The 24136-nt window shown below is 40.5% G+C and overlaps 1 protein-coding gene across 1 annotated transcript; it reads right to left on the bottom strand.

Moving 5' to 3' along the window:
• Positions 1-4611: 4611 nt before the first annotated feature.
• KCNG4 (potassium voltage-gated channel modifier subfamily G member 4) lies at positions 4612-19254 on the bottom strand (the record flags this gene model as incomplete). The annotated part of the gene is made up of 2 exons (XM_082062947.1): positions 4612-5397; positions 18505-19254. 2 exons carry the CDS (start codon positions 19252-19254, stop codon positions 4612-4614), a joined length of 1536 nt encoding a protein of 511 aa, XP_081919073.1.
• Between the last annotated feature and the right edge of the window lie 4882 nt (positions 19255-24136).

Raw genomic sequence — 24136 nt, 5'->3', positions numbered from 1 at the left:
TAGCTTTGGGTTAAATTTTGGTTTTTTTCCCCTCTGTGAGCTTTTCATTGCAATCTGATACAGGCATAAGGGAACTACAAGGACACTAAATTTTGGGGAAAATAAGTTTTTGATAACTACATTCTATTGGAAGTGAAACAGTCAAGACAGGAGCACGGGGGAAGCAGAACACCTTAATTCTTTCTCTTCATCATCTTGTCCTTGTGAGTATCATTTTAGTCATCCAGGAAAAAAAAGAATAACCAAGTGTGTTAGGCTTCATCATAATATCTCAAATTAAGAACCAAAGCTTCCTAACAAGATTTGCACCCCATATGCCACACTCATTGCCCAAACTAGCCAGGATTCTGCAGGCCTGGGCTGAGCTGGATGCTGGTGTCCAGTACAGACACAGGGGTGTTCAGCTCTGTCGCTGTGCTTTGCCTGCAGGGAAAATCCAATTTAATGCCCCATGTCAGAGCCCAGCAGAGAGCCCAGTGTGCATACTGAGTCCTTGATATATTCACAGCCTTGTCCTGTTCCTTAGGGCTTTGCTGGGTATTGTGCCATGGGTAGGACCTATGTAAGCCCCATTTAGCTCAGATAAGTCATTGCTACAGAAGTAAAAGAGTTCACAGGAAGGGATTTAATACTTTTAGTAAAATGTGCTAGAATATCTAGCTCTTTACCATGCAGAAACCGGACTCCACTTAGGAAATGTGGGTATTATATCAGCCTTTTATCAGTTTCAACTTTAACCTGTGGCTAATAATTTATTGCTTGTAGAAGTAAAAACTTCCTGACTCTCCTTCAGGGAATGTGCTGTACTTTTCATTTCCTTGACCTCCTAGGTTTTTGTCATTATTTATGGATTACTGCAATGTATTAAAATACTTCTCTGAACAAAAAAAAAGGGGGAGGGAATATTTGATTAGAAATAAAATCAGAGATGGCATGCAGAGTGCAGTTTTAATCAGTAGATGTGCTTTTTTGTTCAAAATAATTGCAGAATACTGTTTGGGTATGTTCAAAATAAAAATGTTGACTAATATGAGTTTTAAATAGTTGTGTTAGAATTTATACTTAGGACATGCAGTGCACTTAGTGAACTCTTCTGCGATTTACTCCTAAAATAATGTACTATTCTCTCCAATGAATTTGTGACTTAACATAATTAAATTACCAGGTTTATTATTTATGAATACTAGTGATGGGTTGCAAACAAACACAGATGAAAAGCAAATTTCGGGAGGTTGAAATAAAAAAATACTGAACCCATGAAACTAATGGGAGTTCATTACTGAAATAATATGTCCAGTTTATGTAATGCTTCTCTACCTGAGGAACTGATGAAAGTCAAAGAGGAGAAACAGCTGGAGAACAGCCGGGAGGCACAAGGGCTGCAGTGAGAATTTGAAACAATCTGCAGAATCTCTGAAGAAATGAGAATTAGGTCAAAGCAAAGGTCTTAGCCCCTCAGTACTATTTCAACATTGTAGAGAATTTGCATTTAGTCCATGATCAAAACCCATTTGCTGTGTTCTGGTTCCAAGTCAGACCAGTAACTGGAAGGGTCCTGTGTTGAGTTTTAACGGGGTTCTGTCACTCTGTAGCTGGTTTGCAGAGCAGGATATTTATCGCCTTCCCCAAGCAAGGCAGTGTGGGGGGGGGGTTGTGGGTCCCTTCTTTACACAGCAGAGTTGTTGCTATATCAGAGTAGCTGTTATCAGCTTATAAAGAGATGTGATGCATTGGTGAGGGCTGAATAATGTGGTTTCCCCTGGGTAATGGGTGCTGTTTGTCTGCTGATTCTAGGATTTAGATTCAGGGGGGAAAAAGCTTTGAACTGAGAGAAGCTGGATGCCAGGCACCTAAACTGCTCTTTTAATTAAGTCTGGTTATTAAATGATATGATCTTGGCAACAACAATATCTGCTAATTGTAACTGTTTGTTCTGAATTTGTTACTCAGTTGAGTTACACAGGAACGAAATGTTCCTCTCAATGTATTTTTTTTTTTTCCCCCTCCCTAGTAACACAATTAATCATGAAGGATATTTTCTCTGAAAGCTGGTGCAGCCCAGACCCAGCTATAGGAAGAGATTAGTTAGAATCAGAAATACATGTGATGGTCCTGAGTCTGCTGAAAGTACAATCACTTCACTGTTAAACACTGGTGAGTGTTTGTTTGTTTTACATCCATGTTTCAGCACATTCTTACATTGTGTTTTGAAAGAACTCACACAAGTTTAGATGCTTGACTGAGTCAAGGTTTGGATTGCTGTGAGTTTGCATGTGTGTTTTATCCACAACTCCACCTACATTACAGAACCTGTTGGGCATTGAGCTGTTAAAGTATTTGGGCAGTAAAAGCTCCGATACTTTTCCAGCTGTGTACATGTTCAGAGCAATGCGACTGGGCTCATTTTCAGTGGGATCATGTTGAACTAACTCCTGAGCTAGCAAGAAAACGGTCAATTAGAAAAAAAAAAAGCAAATCAGTTGCACTACCCGATTGTTTTTATTTCTGAAGAGTGTGGCAGTGGGGGTAAGGGTCTTTATAAAGACACGTTCTGTATCAAGACTCATGTTCTAGCAGGGAGCAAGCACTGGCTTTGGCTCTGCCAGACTGGATGGGCAGAAGTGGACTGCACTGGGTATTGTTTTTCCTAAGAAACTGGAATAACTGTAAATAAATATGGAGTCTCTCAGAGAAATGTAGGTGGCATTGCCATGTATAGCACCCTGGAGGGGTCTGGGTCATAGTCTAGATTGGGGTTGGATTTTGTCTGGTTCACCATTAAGTAGCCCTACTGTAGAGAATTGCTTGCAAAAATAAATGCTAATTGAAAAATAAATACATAAAATTAGATGGACCTGTGCATAAGCCAGCAGAAATGCCACCTTTTATGTGGCAAATATAAATGCCTGTCATCTAGCATCAACTTGCTCTGGTTGTGTTGGAACATCCCATCTGTAATCTGCTGAAGTTTCTCTAGTTTAAATCATAGGGTCAATAGCAAGATAAATCCAAGAGATTAATTTGAGTCACGTCATCTAAATTGTGCCAACAACTGTGCTTTTCTGTACTTAAGCCGTGCAGAGCAGTGAGTACATTGTCTGAAAACCAAAATTCCCAAATGCCTGCATGAAGTTGCATAACTCTGGAGGTGATGGTGTGTGTCTGTCCACATTGGAGATGGGTCCAAACACCTGGAATCAACACCTGGAAGTGTCCCCTGGGCTCCAACCTGCACCCCACTGCACAAGACTAGTGCCTGCTGCAAACTGGAACTGAACGGTCACTGCGCTGGGTTTTGTTCCATCACAAGGTCACAGGGACCTTGGTAGGATTTCAGAAATGCATTGCTGAAAGCTGCAAATCTGATTAAAAATTATTTAAGCCTTGATTCAGTACTTAAATACATGCCCAGCATTCTACGTGATGAAGTTCTGTGGGTGTCAATGGGGTGACTGAGAACCTGAGGACCTGTGAGCTGCCCTGGGCTCTAAACACGCAGGTGTTTGCGCACAGACCCTTTGTGTCTTGGGATCAGTTTTCACCAGCCACAGTCACCGCATCCAGAAGGTCAAATTGTGAGAGATCATTTCGACTATGCCACAGGGTAGCATAGTTGACTTCTGTGTAGTCCTGTTGCTTTCTTCTGGCCATACCTGAACACCCAAAAGAGAGATCTTCCATTTGTATTAGGAGATCACTCTTGCTGCATCTCTGGCAATCATTCACCTCATTCTTTACTATTTGTACATTTAGATACTTCTGAGCTGTCATCTTTTTTTCAATAACTCTGTAATTTTATCTTTCAGAGAAACCATCACCATTCAGTTAAAAAAAATAACACAACTCTTTTTAATATGGTCAATCAGCTTTTTTAATTATTTCTTATTTTTTTAAATAAGTATATGAAAAAAGTTTGAAAACTTTTGCTGTCTAGTATGAAATGTTTACAGTCTGCAGACTGCAACTGCATTTCAAGCAAATTCTCTTGCAAACACTACATATTTTATACAATAGCAGTGCAATTTGTTATTTATAGATTGATCATCTGGCTACAGGCAAATTTTGAAAGCTTTCACATACAGTGCTTTTATTTTAAGCTTATCACTGGCTTTAGATACAGAATGCGGATTTGCATCGAGGCTTCTTCGGTGTGCCTGGTGGATGAGCATTGTATAACCAGCACTGGTGCGTAGCCCTGAAAAAATCCATTCTACTGCTTGATTCAAGATGTTAATTGCAAGAACATTGGAAAATCAAAGGCAAATAAAATAACAAGTGTATTTGTGCCAACAGAAGCTGTTTTCTTTGTTACTTGTTCAGTATTAGGTATTCAGCAAGATACATGTCTGGCAGAGACAAAGTTTATTCTTATTAGTCATAGAGAAGAATAAATATTTATTATTGAATAAACTCTGACTTTTGACATTCTCAAAACCTCCAGCTCCATCACAATGTGTTGGAGCTGGCTGTGTTGGCTTGACTGCTTATTATACCTATGATGGCAGAGAAAAATAATGTCCTAACTTATGTTGTTGCTTTACTTTGTGTGTTATGTTGACATCCGTATGTCTATATTTCTATTCCTGCTCTTGGGAAGTTCTACAGCCAGGGTCACTTCCCTGTGTAAATGTATTTGATTGGTGATGCTTGATCCTCCAGGATCAAGCTGTCCGTCTCGTTGAAGGTATCGCTTTCACCAGAGTGATTGGCATTTTTTACTCTGTTTAGCCGAGACTGCAATCGTTCGTGTTCTTTTCTCAGCTCTGAGTAGGAATGGGAGAAAGTGTGGAATATCGATGTCGCAGGAAAAGACATGATGAGAATCCCACTGAGGATGCTGCTGAGAGCCACCATCTGGCCTGGGACGCTCCGCGGTACCATATCTCCGTACCCCACAGTGGTCATTGAAATGATAGCCCACCAGTAAGATGCGGGGATGCTTGTGAATTCAAGCACCTTCCCAGACTCGTTCTCGGCGAGATAGACCAAAGGAGAAAACAGAGTGACGGCCACGCACAGGAAGAGTAAAAGCAGGCCGAACTCCCGCGTGCATTTCCGAACTGTGAGGCCCAAAGTCTGCAAGCCCAAGGAGTGTCGGGCAAGGCGCATGACGTACAAGATCCTCAAGGCACGTAAAACCCGTAGCACCAAACCAACCTTCTCCAAATACGTGTTACTGCTTGGCCTGTCGTCCTCCTCATTGGGGTCATCCTCTGAGAAGATGAGGGAAACGTAATAGGGTGAAATAGCCAAGAAGTCAATGATATTTAGGGGTCCTTTGAAGAACTGACACTTGTTCCTTGCCTGGATGAATCGGAGGCAGAACTCCAGGGAAAACCAAGCCACACAGATGGTCTCTATGACAAAGATGTAATAGCACTTCTGTGAACACTCGCCCTGACACAAAACAAAAAAAGAGAATTAAATAAAAGAACAGTCTGTGAACCAGCATCCAGAAACAATAAGGAAGGAGAAGATCTATCTGCCTGAGTCACTAGTACCAGAAATGTAGAAAAAGCTAGGAGGTAGTTGTACAGCAGCCACATTTCAATGATGTATAGACAGTAATGAGCATGTGAAATATCTGAATTAACTGAAATATCTACCTGCTTGGTTTTATTGTGTTGCTTCCTCCAGTCTAAATTAAAGAAACTTGTCTCTGTATATACTCTTGGTATGCAGCCTGCAAGTCCTAAATAAGTCCCGCTTTCTGTTTTTTCAAGGTAAAGCATTGTAGGGACTGGTTGGGAGGTTTTATTCTTCTCTGCATCCTTGGTTGCTTCAGCATTCCCCATAGGAAGGTGTGTGTATACATATATTCAGAGAAGGCGATTTATGTGGTCAGCTTCCTAAATGCATATTCCTTTTTTTCAGAAGAGCATCTTTCAAATCAAACTTTTCAGGAATGTTACTCTGCATTTTATTTTTCCTTAGAGCATAGTTGTGGAAGTAGAGGACTGTGAGCTCTCCCCTGTTAACACTCGTTGTCGTTTTTATGTACTTTGAAAAGACATTTTTGAAATGTTTGCCTATGATTCAAACCACAGTCCCTTTTTCCACTGCAGGAAACAAAAGTTTCAACTCCATTTCATCCTGCAGATGTGCTGGGATTTAGTCCATTCATATGCAACATCTGCCAGAAACTTCCCAAGTCTCTTCCTCTGCCTGTCTGCTGCTTTCTGGCAAGAGGGTGTAAGACCCTGGGATTTAATGAGGATATGCTCATTGATTTCACATTGGGAGATAGATTTCAGCCTGAGAGTTTGTATGTGGATGTTTTATAGGAATATTTGTATATATTATGTAATATATGTGACACTGTTCATATAGAATATCTATCTCTAATGTCAGGCTTTCTGAAGATTCTTGATCCTTTTGAACATCCTGTTCAAAAGCAGCAATGTTGGAATAAAAGGGAAGAAGAGGAAATATTAAGTACCAAAGCAAATTTCTGTTTCTCCCAGTAATTTTGATGATTTTTACGCCTCGGAGTGCTTTGTTTCGCTTACAACTGTTATCCAAAGAGCAGGCAGAATAATGCACTGACTTCAAATGCTGTGTTCTTACCAAACTACGGGTGCCTCTGTCAGTGGTAGTTTTCAAATTTCCTGTTGTCACCAAATTCCCATTAGATGCTAGTTACTGTCAGTGACCAGTCAAATTATGGGCCAAATATTTTGATCCATGAAATGTTTGTGGGGTTTTTTGGGTTAGTGTTTTGTTTTCATTTGAATTTGTTGTTTGTTTTCATAAATGGACAATGAAGGGGTTTCTGTGCTACAGGGGCTCCTATATACTCCCTCTTTCTGAACAAAACAAATACATTTTGGAAATTCTAGTGATCAATGACCGCCAAAGCAAAACAAACCACAAAACTCTCTCTTTACTTTGTCTTTAGAGCAGAATTCTGAGCTTTTTTTTTTTTTTTTGGATCTCTTAGCAAAATTTGTCACTGATTTCTTTCTCCTTTTGACTGCATTTTTGCATCCAAAGTACCACCAGGGTGTTAACAGGACCTATAAAAGTTCCAACTATGGTGTTGATTGTTAACATGATGGGAAGGTGAGGTTTTATTTATAAGTGACCACAGTATATTTTGGGTGGGCTCTTTCAGCAAAACCCTCTGGCATGTTTTCCAGTACTGTAGTGTCATTCAGGACTTAAACTATCATTGACTCTGACAGGAGAACAGTTATCACAAAGCCAGTGATGAGGGAGTATCTAACTCTTTATACTTTATTCATCCTGCAAAATTACTTTTGAACAATGCAAGGATTTATCACGATTTACAGAACTTGCCTCTAGCTGAAATTCTACCATGTATGATATAAATGTAATAAAATGAGTGCCTGGTATTGATCTTGCATATGAAAAAGAGCATTTGGCTCAGCAATGAAGGACACAATATTTTTTATGTACAAAGATACATGGTGAACCTGATGCTTGAAATAGAGTGATTTCTTAAATTTATAAAGCACCTCAAAGAAGCAAAGTGGCAGTTTCAAACTTCTGTACCACCACAGGCAACAGGCAATTCATGCTCCCTTTTCCTCATCACCTTCTGTGCTATATAAGCCCATGGCTTGTTTTCTGGGTTCTCTTTTTGCTCATTTCCTGCCATTTGGGATTTTGGAGATACCTGTTACAGCCACTGTTGCAGTTTGTTCCCTTCCTGGGGAATTCTACCTGCCCTACTCCTTGTGTGAAGTTGTTCCATCCTCGATGCTTTTCTCTGGCCCTCTTCCTTTTTGAAACAGAAGGGACTGAGGCTGCAATTTTAAAGTGTGGGTAAGCTGTAGGATATGTAGTCAAATTTATATCCCGTTTATGACCAAGAATTTGAAAAAAAAAGCTTTTTTTTTATTGTGCACCCTTTAAAAATTAATCAAGTTTGGTCTATGTAGCAATGATGCTTAGAATGTAATATTAATATTTCTAATAGTGCGAAATTGTGTGGCTCTGGTAAGCGTTACTGCAGCTTTCGTGGAGTAATGTTGTTCAAAACTACCTGAGGTTCAGGAATTCAGCATTTCCAGGGTAATGTGTGATGGCAAAATCTCAGACCTCCATTGCACAGGTGAGTTTACAGAAGAGTAATGTGTTCACTAAGTGTGAATTCAAGCGAAATTAACTTGAGGTATGTGCCACTCACAAGATAAATAAATAAGATAAATTTCCTGGCAAAGCGCCTTCTTAGTTTACCAGGAAGCATTAGTTAAGATATAATGACATCTAGGGTAATAAACAAAACCAGATCTTGGAGTTATGCTATACTAACCTATCTTACAAGTGATATAAATCTCATCTAGTGAAAATAATATCTTTACATGCATCAATAATTGCAGTAATGCCCAGGGAAACTGAATCAGAATTTCCCCTGTGGAATATTTATCTTGTCCATCCACCCAGGTTTTCAGATGCAACCCACTTTGTTACATTTTCTAGACAAGGGAAAAATCTATTATTTATAGATAACTGGATAAGAACACCAAGGAACTATTATTATGCCTTCAGGATCTGCTCAGTGTTGACTATTTGTGTCCCACTTGGTTGTACTCAAAGACACTTCATAATTAAAATATAGTGTGGAAAAGTTATTTTGAGTCATTAATTGGTCTGCTAATTAATTAGCTATTGCCAAAGATTTACCCCACTATGTTTTGCAGTGGATTTTTACCCCTTAGTTGATTGTAAGCTGTTTTTTCATAAAAGCTGAAGCAAACAGAAAATAGCGGTAACTTATTTTGCACATTACACAGGTTGGTACGATCCTCTTATAAAACTGTTTGAGGATTCTGAGCATTTGAAGCTGAGTTGGGCCTGTTGGCAGCTGGGGGCTCTGTTGTACATTGATAGGAAGGGTTTCAGGTACCAATGTTCTGCCCTTGCTGTGACTGACTCTAATTTGGGATTTTACCTAATCTATAAATAGCGCTGAGTCTGAGATGCAAGTCAGGCAAACCTGCAGCATTTCTCATTATCTCCTTTCTGTGCCTGCAAGTTAACACTGTTCTTGATGATGCAGTGATTTTAAGCATTTCTGGTGTTGAATAATCTCTTTTCTAGTTAAATAGTGACAGTTGCACCAATGCTTGTAGAATACTTTGCTAATAAGTATTGCTAGATGGATTATTTCAGAATCATGATCAATATTTTCAAAGCTTTAGAGTGTGGAAATCAACATGCGCATCAGCAATTCATATATATGTTGCTTATACAGCATACTTAGGAGAACACCGATTAGTATTATTTATGAAGCCAAGTTGTTAAAATCCTTGAGCCCGACTAGAAGTCACGATCGAACCACTGTGTGCAAACACTGTTATTCCCAGGATTCATTTAGGGAAACCAGCTGGCTCATCATCATAAAACAAATGAGCGATGGACGGAGAATCTGAAACCTCTTCCCAGCTAGATCCACCCTCATTGCAGTAGTGATTGCTTCTGAGTAAAGGCTGTTCTGGTGTTCAGTCACCCATACTGACGTCTCAAAGGTTGGGCTGCTAAAACATCATCTCTCACAATTCACATCTGCCAGACCTATCCTGGCAGGTCCAGATTTGGTTTGGCATGTTTATGTGCAGGCGGTTACTGCTCAGATCCTTCCCTCTGGTTCGCACTGGTTTTAGGCCATGGGCCAGTGGCCACTGGAGTGGCAGCAGATGGGACTGGTCTGAACTGCGGCTCTGGACCTGCCTCCTGCCTGCCCGTGCCATCCAGTGCTTAGTGCAAAGGCTTATCCCAGCACGATGGCTCTTCTCACAGTCTGGCCTCTTGGCCCACTCAGAGAGAAAAAAAAACATTCAGCCCTCTGCGTGGGGGATTTAGCAGCAAAACTCGCAGGGATTTTCCTCTCTAAGCCCAAGGCTGACATTTGATGGGCAGGGTGCTGTTTTCCAGCCTTTTGCCCTTCTCAAGGTTGTACATCCTGGTCTACGGCTTCTCCCTGGGCAATTCTGGTGGATAAAAAACCCCAAACAACTAGCTAATGCAATAGTGAAAAAACAAAATCCAAGGCTGTGGGTCTGCAGGGTGAGGCTACAAGTCTCGAGAGTGGTTAGGCAGGAGCAAACCAAGGCTTGATTATCTTGAGGGTCTTTTCCAAATGGAATGATTCTATGATTCTAAAACCTCAGTGTGGGGAACTGAGATACCTGATCAGCTCCCAGCTGTTCTTATCTCAGTACACAGCAGAAAACAAGCAGCTGCAGGGTGAAAAAATCCCTTTTGGCTGAAAAATGATGGTGGGGTTGGGGAGCGTTGTGTCCATCTGTGTTCCCTGCGCACCTGGACCCGCTGCAGTGCTGCAGGTCCTGCTGAATCACTGCGACTGCATTGCTGCGATTAGCTGAATAATTAAACCACGCTCTGCTGAATCAGGTGATGGAGAAGGAGAACTTGAAAACTCTGTTATGGATCACTTCAGTACTTGGATTTGTGGTTATAGACTGATGCAAAAAAAAAAAAAAAAAAAATCAGAAGGTTTACAGCATGCTGAGAAAGGGATTGTAACCTGATTTACAGAACGATGAGCCAGTTAAGGGAGTGCTGCGTATTCTGATCACAGAATGATTTCCCACCTGCTTTGCTTTATGGGAAAGAAGCCTGGGCTTATGAAACCAGTTGTTACAACTAGTACATTTGAGGAGATGAAACTAATATTGGGATTATATTAATGTGGACATTAGAAAGAGCATAGAAGGACATTATTATCTCTATATCCAATGCATAATTGTCTCCTCTGGCGCAGGAGTGTAACTAAAGTAGAATATTTCAATTAACTTTTGAGCTTGGGTCCTTATTCTGCAGACACCATGAGAATCAGTCTGAAGCACCTGAGTTTGATTTAAACCAATTGGTGACCCCAGAGTGTTTGTGTTAGGAGAAAAATGTGAAAGTATCAGATATTTCTTGTTTTTCTAAGAAGAAATTTAACAGACTTCATTTTGTAACTGTGAAGAACAGTATAGCCAAAATGACAAGGTATTTATCTGAGATTTAGGAGTATGACTTTCAATTTCTGGTTTTGTTGCTGGTCAGATCATTTGCACTGTTACTGTTTCTTCTCTGCTTTTTTCCTCACTGCACTGTAAGTTCTTCGGAGCAGAAATTATTTGTTATTGTACTAGTGTAGTACAGGATGTGCGGTGGGGTCCCAAATAAGATTGAATCTGTTATAAGGGAAAATAATAGTGCTAATAGGAGATGCTGGTACTGTGGGAATAAACACGACATATGCAGTTCATAGCCCTGATGCTACGATGAAATTAGCAATTAGATTTGCTCGGAATTAAAACACCAGGCTGGGAATTAGGCTGCAGCAGTAGACTAAAGACCCTTCAACTATTTCCATTGTATTCGAAGAGGAATTTCTAGATCATGTACAAATTTGGGTGATTATTTTAAATACTTGTTGCATTATTGGTATGAATTTGGAGGATGCATTGATTTCAAATAGCATTTCCCAAAGACAGCATGCCCACATCAGGGCAAATAGCCATCTTCCCAGAGAAGGCATTTACTAAGTTATCATCTCTGCTAAACCCCTTGAGATGAGTCAAGCGGGGAAAGTGAACAGGATTTTTTCCCATTGTAAGTATTAAAAACTTGCAAGCAGCAGAAGGGAAAAGCAAGAGTAGTTCCCAGCGAAGAGCACATGTGCTGGCACACGGAATCGCGGTGGTTTGCCTGTGGCAGGGCAGGGAGAGCAGCCGGGTGTCCCCCCAGGATAGCGTGCAAAGCCCGGAGACTTACAGCTCTTGGGAGCTGGCCAAAACTGGATGAACATAAGGCAAACTAATAATGTCTAATTGTGCTTTCTGAACACTGGACCTTGTACTGACAAAGCCAGCTTTGGAAAACCATGCAGAGTCCATTTACTCACTGGAGTGTCCAGACTTTCTAAAGAAAACTTTCTGTGGCAGCGAGGGTGAGCTGAGACATGGAGGTTCAGCAACTTTTACCCTCCTCCATGCCCCTCTTTGGAAATGTGAACCTCACCAACGTTGTACATATTAGATTTAGTGATGAAATGTGCAATTCTGTTTGTGGGTGCTTGGCAAACAGTTACTAATTATGTGGAACTCTGAAATCAGAGTCCTACTGTAATGCTGCAATGTCAAGGTCAAAGTTTTTGATGCTAATTAACAGATATGCAAGCCTTACGAAAGGGCAGATCCTGTAAAGCTATAAGTTCTATGTATATATCAAAGCACCAGGCTTGAATATTCTAATTTGTTTTTTTCACAGCTTCTTATATATTTCTTTAATTGTTCTTAATGTAACTAACTCAATCCACAACATGAATAAGTTAGCTGGATTCTACTGTGCCAGGTACACCTAGTAGACTGGGAGATTTTTGGTGCATCAGTGAAGCACATTTTCCTGCTTTAAAGTGCTGCAATACTTCCATTGCTGATCAAACCAGGTTGAAGAAATCAGAATTGTATGAGATGGGTGGGTAATTTAGGAGATTGAGTGTCCGCAGTAAGAGTTCTGATAAGAATCCAGAGAAATGTACTGAGCAGATGCAGTAAAACCAAAGCACATCCAGCTTTATTTTGTTCCGAGTAATTTCAAGTCATGTATATATACTGATATATTTATAGCTAGCCATGTACGCACACGCCTTTATAGTCTTACACTTTTAAATGAGCATTAGAAGCATTTCTGAAGTCAGGATTTCATTAATCCCTTTGCAATAGAGCAAGTTGTTCTGGGCTGGGCTTTGTGTGGTGTAGGCTGGTGTTAGAAGGTAAGTTCGAAGTTCCTGTGAAATGCCCCTGATTTTCAGGTATATTTGGAATACTGCCCTGCTTCATTAGTAGTACCCTGTACTAGTCATTGAAAAAGGCATTTTTCAGTAGGAATCATTTTGACCTGGCTAGTCAGCTAGAAAATTCTTTTCTGATCAATATTTTGACCCCCTTCTTTAAAAGCTATACAAATGGACCAGCAGCAGTATCTGCCAAAATCTGTCATATTCAATTTACTAAAGGTGATTGTGTCTAATGCTTGGCCAAATTAAACTTTGCTGAAGAGTTTTATCTTTGCAGCAGAACTAGGTTTACACACTTCTCAGGGCCACTCTCCATAAGGATTATAATTTCCTCCCAATTTCTTTGGTTTCACTTTCATAAGTGAACTAGAGATACTGAATGTCATCTGCAGGTTATGGGCAGGGTTGGAGCTTTATGTTTTTAGTATTCAAGCTATTAAATCTGCTACAAAGATATACAGATACACCTCTTGCAAGAGTATCTTCACATACTGAACTGGTTAGATACAGGTCAATGTGATTTTGTGTAATTAACATACTTAGCTGTGGCAGTGGTAACCCTGATGAAACAAATATCTTGTTTGATTTTCTTTCTCTTCACCCTAAGACCAATAAATTGTTGTTTTTTTTTTCCCCATAAAGTAAAATTACACCACTTTTAAAGAAAATTTGTTCCTCAGTGTTTTTGTCCAGTGTACAAGCAAACAGGCTGGTTTTAGTGTCATACAGACAACATCAGCAACTTCGAACATCGGAAAACATTAAGTCAGAGCTTCCAGAATAATGGTGTAGAACCTTTATTTATTTTTTTTTTCATTCTATATAGTAGGTACTGAGTTATTTTCATGCATTCATGTTTTCCAGATTCTCAGTGCAACCAGAGATTAAAACCTTATTCTTTCAAAGGGAATTAGATTTTAACATAATCAAATGACCCCAGGAATGGGAGCTTTAAATAAACGAATATTCTACATTTCAAGATGAAGTGGGTAGATCTGACAATACTGGTTGCAGCTTGTGTTGCTTATATTTCATTAGGTTATACAAAATACACAGAGCAATTGCAGGCTCTTCAAGGTCAGTTAAGGGCAAATAAAATTAATAGTAACAAGGTCTGACTGTTCACTGATCATCAAAGAGGAGAACAGAGGATAGACATTTCCTTCTTTCCTAAACTCACTGACATGCTTTGGTAGGAGCCATTGACACTGGGAGAAAGTGATTTAATTGTTACTGTTGCTGAGGGACAGGGAATGGAAATGGTTGGGGTTTCTTTTTCTTCTCTTTCCCACAACCCTAATTTGCTTGTTTTCCTGAAGACCTTGAGTTATCTTTTCTGCTGAGTCATTTCTCTAGAGGATGCTGATTTTAGGGAAAATCTAGTCTTTCTATAAAGAAAATCCCAAGGGGGCTTCAAAGCATTCTCCCTGTCCAAGCTCTCCCCTGGTGGTTTTATTCCATAGTTTTCTGGTGTAATGATGTTTTTTTGTTTGGGTTAGATGTGCTGAGCAGTGACTACTTCAATTACATCTCTTGGATCCTGATCTCTTACGTGAGACTGGGACTTTCAGGGGGTTTTGATGGAACTTTTGCCATGTTTATAGTGGGATGATTTTAGTTCCTTTGTTTGAGGGAAATACTGGTAGATTTTGTCACTTCAGCTTTGTTATCCTATATGCATGGTCTCTGATTCAGATTTGTAGTTTTCTCAGGTATCTGTTCAGATCAATAATAAACAGAGTTCCTCACTACTAAATATGCCTCTTTTTTTCTCTCTACATGCACATGTGCCTTGATTACTACATTTTGGTGACACTTTGTTTGCTTCCTTACTGAAGACAGTTTGATCTCCATGAAGAACAGATGCAAATATTCTAGATAAGGATGTATTGCCATTGGAGGATGTGACATTGCAGTTGTTACATGCCCAAGTAATGTAACTTGTTACTAATGAGTCCTCCTTCTGTAGCATCATGTATGATAAGTTCTTTCATGTACCTGTTTCGTGGTCAGGCTTAAACTTGAGATCACTAGAGCTACACATTTACTGCTCCAGAGTTTTCCTGACCTTTTGGCCTGTGGCTGTTCCCTCTGGGTTGGGACTCGTGGCAGGTGCTTATGTGATATAGTAGTTACAGAATTGTTTGCCCATCTATATGTGTTTTTCTTTCATATCTCTAATGAGAAGGTTCCTAAATGTCATTTGATGTATTCTAAGGTATGTTAATGGTATAATTTATAGACTTGTAGAATCATTTTGGTTGGAAGAGACCCTCAGGATCATTGAGTCCAACCATAACCTAACTCTGGTACTAACCCATGTCCCTAAGAACCTCTTCTAAGCGCCTTTTAAACCCCTCCAGGGATGGTGACTCCACCACTGCCCTGGGCAGCCTGTTCCAATGCTGGACAGCCCTTTCTGGGGAGAATTTTTTCCTACTATCCAATCTAAACCTCCCCTGATGCAACTTGAGGCCATTTCCTCTTGTCTTATCACTTGCTATTTGGGAGACAAGACCAACACCCTCCATACTCCAACCTCCTTTCAGGCAGTTGTAGACAGTGAGAAGGTCTCTCCTCAGCCTCCTGTTCTCCAGGCTGAACAGCCCCAGTTCCCTTAACCACTCCTAATAAGACTTGTGCTCACTCTTTATTTTAATTTCAGCTGTATTCGTATCTTTAAGCTAACCCTCTTCTCCCTTTTCTGGTGCCCAGAGAGATACTCTTTCCCTCCCCTCTGGTTGCCAGGGTGACTGGGCGTCCCTGACGCGGATGCTCCTGCCTTGGCTCCTCGCCATCCCTCTCCGAGACTGGAGCTCTGGCTTTCCCTCGGATGGGGAGGACTCCTGGTTGCTCTTCTGCCTGCTCAGGCAGCTTTTCTCCCTTCTAAACAGACCCGGCTTAGCAGCTGCTAAAAGGACAAGCGATTTCACGTGCCTGCAGGGTGCGAACAGCCAAGCTTCTGAGTGAAGTGGAAGTCACCTTGTATTATTATTATTATTTTTTTTTTTTTTTCCACTGATCCTTTTCCTTGAGCTGGAGTCCAGCCAGTTCTCACTCTCTTAATGTGGCTGTGATGATGAGAAAATGGACCCTAGAGTGGTACATATGCAGCAGAGGTAAAGCCTTTTTTATTTGTATTTCAGAATGGATAAATTCAATTCCCAGTGTTAATGACATTGGAAAACAGATCCTTGCAGTACTTGTAAGCACATTTGCACATAGAGATTTTGCCAAGCTTTAACTCAGAAATTAATAACCTTCAGGATAGGGCAACTTTGAATGCAGCTGTGGAATTACAAGTTGTTCAGAAACTTTATTGAAGGAATTTGCCTGTTTTCTGTCACTGAGCAAACAGATGTTGTGTTATCTTTATGTTCAGCCTGAAGAGCCAAAATTTCAGATTCTGCATGTCTGTCCCAGGCTGCTGGTAAATATGGCCCCCTCTTGGAATCACTTTCTTAGGTCAGCCGGGGAACTATTTTGAGTTACAAGTCAATGTAGAGTTGCAGTTTGCCTGGGTATGACTCAGCCACAACCAAAAAGTGGTGTTATTAGTCAATTAAGTTCTCAAAGTTGTTTGTCTAGTTCTAGCTAAAATGTTCTTTTGAGATCCCAGTAAGAAAATCTTGGATGTTGCAGGCTAAGGATTTAGGGATGGAAGAACTAGTGGTTCATATTCTATGCTTTTCCAGAAGGCATGAGTATTTTGTCTTGCACATTCCCCCATGTTTTCTCTGGCATAATTTAAAATGATGCAGATAATAGGACTTTCAATATTTGATTCTGTGCTCCTGGGACACAGTGACAAAGTACATGAGACTGGTGCTGTAAGTGTAAATTATGCACTGTTTCCCATTATTTAGACAAATACGGTCCTTTGCTCAAGTTCATCCCTCATCCTCTCCCCTGCACTTTAAACACTCCTACTTTTGAGCTTGTTTCAGTCTAATTTGCATGCTTTTAAAGTAGTGATATACATGCAAATCTGTAAGTAGTAATGTCAGCTGTCTTTCATAGGAAATGCAGGAACAGCAACTACCAGATACACTTAGAACCCTCAACATGCTTCCCTCTCTAACATACGGTTAATTATTTTTAAAACACACAACATATTCCATCTAGCTCAGCTCTGAAACATTTTGTCCTTGTTCTTTTGCATGAGAAGTATTTATAAAAGCTTTTTCTGCAGCGGTTGGGAAATTAAGGTAAAATGCATCAGGCTACTTCCATTAACAAAGTTAGTAGGAAGCACTTGCTGGAGCAGAGTTTCTAATGTTTTTATGTCTAGCTGTAAGAAGGATGTTCTATATTTGAAGCACTTCCTTGAAAGAAGCATTGGAACAGCGTTACAGTTTTTCCTGCCAAAAGTAATAGCTGTGGAAGGCTGCAAGAGCACCAGACTTAGTACTGAAAGGGAATAGTCTTCCTATGCAAATGTAAGTTAATATTCAAGGGGTTAAATGGAACAGGGAATTATCTTAAATTTCAGCCTTCTGTGCAGCCCTTAGTTTTATTCAAAGACATCAAATATCGTTACATATTCCCACCATGACTGTGGTATTTTGAATTACTGCTTGAGCAATAAAATAAATACAGATTTTTGTATCGTGCATGCCATGCTGGGCTGTAAATTAAAAAATGGCTTTATTCATCACTGTACAATACTGTGAGGAGTGTTTTATCTTACAGCAGTGCTTGGGGCAGGGAGTTTATTTGTCTTGGATATCCTCAACACTTTTAGAAGGGCAGTTTGCAAATGAAGTGGAGGATTCGTTAAAGAGATTAATGAAAAAGATTAATGAAGGTTTTTTGATAAATTTGGACATTACCACATCTGAAATAACTTTGCATTGTTAATTTCCTCTGTTTTATTATATTTCATCTGTTTTATTATTATCTTCACAAAGATGTTATAGAGAAGATTCTTTGTATATGAATCAGGTTTGATTTATTTGCCCTGAATGAATGTGTATGACTTACTTGAAAAAGACTTAAATGCAGTTAGCAGTTCAGCTGGTATTTGGAATTACACCTACAATATATACATACATATGTAGGCAAAAACAGAATTCGGCAAGCATGGAATTATGATTTTTGGAGGCGCTGTTTTAAGTATCAATATCTCTGAAATAGTTCCTGTATCTCATCCTTTAATCCTTATGCAACTATTGAAATGCAACAGTATTCTGGAGGGAAAATTAATGCCCATTTCTTCCTCTTTAAAGATTTGACTTTGTTAACACAAGGGAAGATATCCAGCTATACTTAAAAGTAAAGAAGCCAGAGGAAAATATTTATCTAGCTGATACATCCAAACAAGAGATTGTTTATAACTAGAGCACTTTGAAGAGAAAACTCCACACTATTTGAGAGTCTCAGTACGAACAAGTTAATAGAACTTCGACCAGCAACTGCTTCTTCATAAGGAAAAACAATGCTGCATTAGAGAGCTGCAGTATCTCTCCTGCCCAGAAGCTCTTTCCTGTATTTTAGCTGACAATAGTAAAATATTTTGTTCACGTTATTCTTGAGTATCTCTTTGATAGGAGTAATTTAAGCCATTCTTGCATTTTCTGTTACAGACCATTTCATTACCAGTGACAGTTTTGAACCTCATGCCTGTGCCTTTTCTGTATCTTTATCTTTTTAACCATTTATGCCTAGCAAAATAAACAACTGTCTTTTAATTCTGTAGTTAGACCAGTTAAAAAGGACTTACTTACCCTGTCTTCTTCAGCTCTTAAGTCTGGCATTGTGCTGACACAAAGGCTTATAGCTGTGGTGGCCACAAAGAGAATGGAGAGACAAGCAAAGACTTTGCCTGGGAGTCCCGACTGGGGATTTTCTACCATATCTCTGAGACTGTTCATAAACTGGCCAAATTTGGTTTTGTTGTCCAAGACACACGTAGCTTCTTTGCTCCTCCGAAGCTCCTCTTCTTTGCGTACCTCGGCCAACTCCTGCAGTTTCTGAAAGAGTTTTCGAAAGCAGCAGTTCTCCAGGTTGGATTCCTCAATGCCCCAGTATCTCAGCTCCTCCTGAAAAGACAAGGCACACATGTCTCGTAAGAGCATCAGCTTCCCTGCTGCTAGAAAGCTGACAATCATCCCAAAAGCATTGGGGTTCCTGTCAAAGAAGAACTCATGGGTGTCTTCATCATAATCATCACACAGCTGAATTATTTCTTCATAGCTGCTGCAAAACTTAAGTTTGCTCAGTCTGGTCAGGGGAAATTCATCTAAAGTACTCCAAGGTAGCAGGTACTTGATGCCTCCAACGTTTATCATGATCTCTGTCTTTAGATCAACTGCAGAGACTTGATCCGGATGGTAAATCCTCCTGGCTCTTTGGTAGTGGACCCCTTTGGCAGAAGGGGTTTCAACGGAGACAGGGAAGAAGTGGCTCAAGGAATTACAAGAAGTGTAGCTAATATTACTATAGTCTTGGTCGCTGCCTCCGGAGAGAATAGGCATCTCTAAGAGTTCTCACTGGGACATCCGAAATGGCATCAGAGCAGGGTTATCTGGCAGCCGAAAGACACAGGAAGGAGGAGAAAACATAGTAGAGGTTATTGCAAGTGAAAAGGTGTTTCAGACTACTTTCCTAAATAACAACAATGATGAGTGCCTGATTTGTAAGTTAAAAGTCATCTCTGTGCTTCTTCCTGAGATCTGCAGCCTGTGAATGTGATTTGCTTTGCAGCCTCATTGGTTGTCTGGCAACACACCGACACAGAGGAGAGCTAAAGCCTCATTCACAATTATTGCGAAGGGTCAGATGCCTGCAAATCCACATGTGAACAGATCACTCTCTTCCCTAAGAATCTCTCTCTCTCATCGTTAGATCATTGCATTTTCTCATGGTTGTCGCTTTGCTTTCTTATTTCTTTAAACCTTTAAATACATGCTAACGCAACTAAGCTGCTTAATAGTTATTAGAGTTCGGGTGGTCAATTACCTGCCATCAGCTCGATGCAAGGTTCCTAATTGCTTTAACTTGAATGCTCAAATTGCAATTCCTTTCACTGCACGCCTGTTTTGCTGCCTCGTGGGGGTACTGCGAGGATTAGCTAGCGGATATTTGTAAAATGCCTGAAGAGGTAAAGTGCTGTATAGGTGATTATTCTTATCAACCCGGTCTTACATCACTGCAAATTGCTGAGGAGATATGGGGAACGTTTGCCCACCTTGGAGAAAACTTTGTTGCACAAACAGAAAAAGTATTTTATCAGCTTGGGGATGGGGGGAAAGCAATTGAAAGACGCCCTCCTTTCCTTCCCCTTTTCAGGAACAACCCCCCTTTTTTTTCTGTTCGTAATATTTAAAGATTCAAAGGCATTTATGACCCCAAGTCGATGAACTGCAAAAATTGCAAGGAAACTTCCCCAAAGTTACTCACCGCCGCGCCACGGGCAGCTGCCCGGTGCCTGGCTTCCCCGCAGCTGAGCTCCTCATGCCGCAAACTGCTCGCTGTCCTCAGGGTGACAGTCCAGCTGACGGACCCGGGGTTATTTTGCGGTATCGATTACATGAAAAATCCCTATTGCACTCTGGAGATCACAGCCTCTTCCCTCTTTCTCTCCTTTCCTGGAAGTGGAGAATATTTGTATGTGTTCATGTAATGTGTTGTACTAATAGATCCTTTGCAAAGGAGACAGTGTCCTGAGTGGCAGCTCTTCTTCTGGACTCCTGGGGCTTCCCAGTGAAATGTGCTGAGAGCCGGTGGATCCTGCCCACTCCCTGTCTCTCCTCTCGTTTCCCTTGGGACTGTCAGTGTGGTCCTGGAAGAGGAGGGGAGAGAGAAGGGGGAAGGGCTTAGAAATAATCTCTCCAGCATCCCTCTGTCTATTCAGCAGGCAGCAACTGGGTAAGAACATGGAGTACAAGGACAGGCTCCGACTAATGAGGTTTAATAATAAGTAAATTCTGGCAAAGCTACTTAATAAAACAATTTCAATGTCTATTAACTCTTTCCGTTGTAGTCACACCACTGTTGCTTGCTCTGGAGATACCAATCAGATTCCCCAGGAGCAGTTTCCATGTCCTGTGTCCCTCTAGAAACTGGGGTTTGCTTTCCCTCAGTGGGGAAGGAAGTTTGTTGGCTCCATGGATGCTGGGCCTCAGCATTCCTTTGCCTACAAGGGACGCACTTTCCTCCCGTAAAATAAAGGGTCTCTGGCTTGCAAATAATAGGTGCTGAACACACTTTTTTTTCCAGATCTGCACTGCTTTTCCAACAACCAAGAACTTTCTCCTCTCTTTTTTACAGGTGATGGGAAATCAAACATAACCCTTTTCTCATGCTTGGCTGTAGAAGGGGTGAGCTTACTGTCATGTTTCTGGGTCTGTACTGCCAGCATGTTTTGGGGTGTGTCACTCTGAAATTAGGATTACAGGGATTTGACCCATTTTCTACTTGCTTGGAGTCATTCAGGGGTTCAAGAAGCCCAAGGTTAGATCCTAGTGACAAGTGCACTCTGTGGTACCCCCAAAAGCAGTAAGGAACAGCTTGTGTCTGTACCCAGCATGGCTGCAAACCCCGAACCTGAATCCTGTTCCTAGAGAGGTGTGTGAATCTGTAGGGTTTACATGTCCCACTGTGAGTACGAAGGTCGAGTGGAGAAGTGTTACAAGTTTAGATTGCAGATCTGCTTTTCTGCCCCCAGCACAGTGGGTAGAAGGTGCAGGTGATGCCTTTTGCTTGCACGATGCTACGTACCCTGTAATGTATGTGAGACTTGAGTGCGGCTGAACTGATGGTGTTGCAGCTGTTATTTGGTGCTGGCACAACCCGGGGCAGGAATCCTTTGCTAATTGGACTTTTCGGCACGTCTCTCTTGCCCCACTTGGTGCCCAGAAGATTAACTTCTTATCAGGCTTCACCACTGGGGTTTTCATTCAAGTCCTAATTATGCCATCCACAGAGAAAAACCAGATAGATGCCTGAAGGCAACGGAGTTCTGGGAGCATAGCTCAAAATCACTTAAATCCTACCACCTTTGTGCAAGATGCAGTTTGTTCTGCCTATCAGTCTTTCTTATGGATTATTTCTGCGAAGAAAAAGCAAACTTATTCTAATTAACTTTGGGTGGATTGTTTCACAAAAGGCTAAAACCAATTAGCATTTCCTTCTTACCTTGTGTGGTGTTGTTAAAGATTATGTATTTCTGAAACAAGCTAACAAGAAGGTGAATAAATCCAAAGCAATGAGTAAATATTGTACATAATTTAGTAATTTGAGTGCTATAGTTATTTATCAAGAAATACATATGTTCAGGACTTCAAATCTAGTAGTAGATACTGTAATATTTGCTTTTTTGGGGATCTGCAGCTGTGTCTGTAGCTAGATCAGGACCTCATTGCCAGCTAGACCCATACAGGTATCTGTCAGTCAGTTCTTAAGAGTCATCTGACTTCATAAATGAGGCAGAGAAAGGGTAGAAATATTTTTATCTTAATTTTATTAACAGGAGATGAAGGCACAGGAACAGAAAATAATTTGTCTGAGGGAGACAGGCCCTGAACCCAGCTTTGGGCGTGGGCTACAGGTTTAAGATTTTCAAAGTTGTCCTTCCACCCTGGCCAGTCTCTGTCTTCTGCTGTTCTGGACCATACTGTTCTTAGAATCATAGAATGGTTTGGGTTGGAAAGGACCTTTAAAGGTCATCTAGTCCAACCCCCTGCAGTGAGCAGGGACATCTTCAACTAGGTCAGGTCACTGTTCTGTATTTCCCTTACAGTTCCTCTGTTTCCTAGATTTTTGGTAGATGGTGGACGTGGGGGCTGCAGATGTTCTTCTGCTGAGAAACCTGAGGAGGGTGGACTTGGCTCTACTAGTTTGGTCATGTGTTTCTGGGTTGAACATGCACGACTTACCTGACAGTATTTCTCTGTCAGAACACCGAAAAAGAGCTGAGGATGAAACTCTGATTATATATGTATGGGCATGTCTATTTATTCAGAACTAATAATGTCTATATATAATGGGCAATCTCAGAAAGGGCAGACTGTACACTCTGAAATCGTATGGGCTTGCGGGTCTTCCAATCGTTCTGCCAGGAGCAGGCATGTAATTTAATAAAGGCACAATTGTCATCCTTCCTTCCTTCCCAACTGGGCTTTATGTAATGCTTAAATGTAATATAAAGATAATTACTTTGCCTGACATCTATGTCAGAAGACGCATTATGGGTTTGTAAGGTCGGAAAGAAAACAAAAATGTAAATCAAAATAATTATTTAAGGAAATATGAATGCACTGAGAAAGAGGAGAAACAATAAGAACAAAATAAATTAATTTTAGAAACCTGTACTGTCTTCATTCTTTAGAAATGAGCCCAGTGCTGAACCTTCAGTTGGTGCAATTTCATCACAAAAATATTGGGTGTTGTTTCTTTTCTCCATTGAGTATACAGCCTTTGGGCTGCAGGGGCCTGATTCTTCTCTGAGCCTCAGCCTCTATAGAGCCCTGACCTTTCCCAGGGTCTTCTTCATGTTTGTGCCATGTGAACTCTTAGGATAAAATAATTTTTCATTTCTTTAGAAAAGAATTGACATGGGATTGAAAGGAGAATTTGAACACTCAAAAAATAGTTTAAATGCTTCCATTGTGTTCCCAGGTGGTTAACACTTCTGGAAGTAATTGGATTTTGATAGCTTTGTTACATGGAAATTCAACATATTTTCTTATCCTTATATTACTCATTAGGTATAAAGAATAGCTTTGCCTTCTTTTCGTAGTTTAATTATGACATTACACATTGCAAGGTAAACTTTCAGGATTTATGCCAATATTTTATTCAGTCCAGCTTCATGTTCCTGTTTATTTCCTCATAATTTGTCTTTATGGAGCAATAGAGATCCCCTTTCTTGCCAAATGCCTAGTTTGTATGGATAAGTAAATTGACAGTAAAGGGCGAGATTCACCTCTTCGTTATTCAGGTCTTTCCGAGTTGCAGCATTATTGATTCCAGTAGAATAATGCTGCCATTGCCCAGGAATATGTGGTAAATCAGGTAATGGGCGTCCTTGATTTGTTAAGCACTTTTATGAAATATTGCTAGTTCATCCCAGCCCTCAGAAGCCCCAGTCGTGATCTGTGCCTCTGTTGTACCACAAATTGTCTTGGAAGACTGAGTCACATATTGTTGGCTGTGTTTTATTCTTTATTTCCATCCTTGTCTTTGTATAAGTTGTTTCTTTTTTCACTGTTGAGTTTGATGAAAGCCAAAAGTGGCCACTTCTCATTAGGTGAAATACCACTAAAGCAAATGAACTGTTTAGAGCATTTCTTTGCTATGGAAATGTAAAATAATGTTCATAATACGTAATGCATACATTTGTGTGTCCTTTCACTC

This window comes from Streptopelia decaocto, assembly GCF_964273445.1.
Source record: "Streptopelia decaocto genome assembly, chromosome: 11".
Lineage (NCBI taxonomy): Eukaryota > Metazoa > Chordata > Aves > Columbiformes > Columbidae > Streptopelia > Streptopelia decaocto.
Note: the sequence above shows the minus strand (reverse complement) of the source record. Positions and strands in the feature narration are given on the sequence as shown.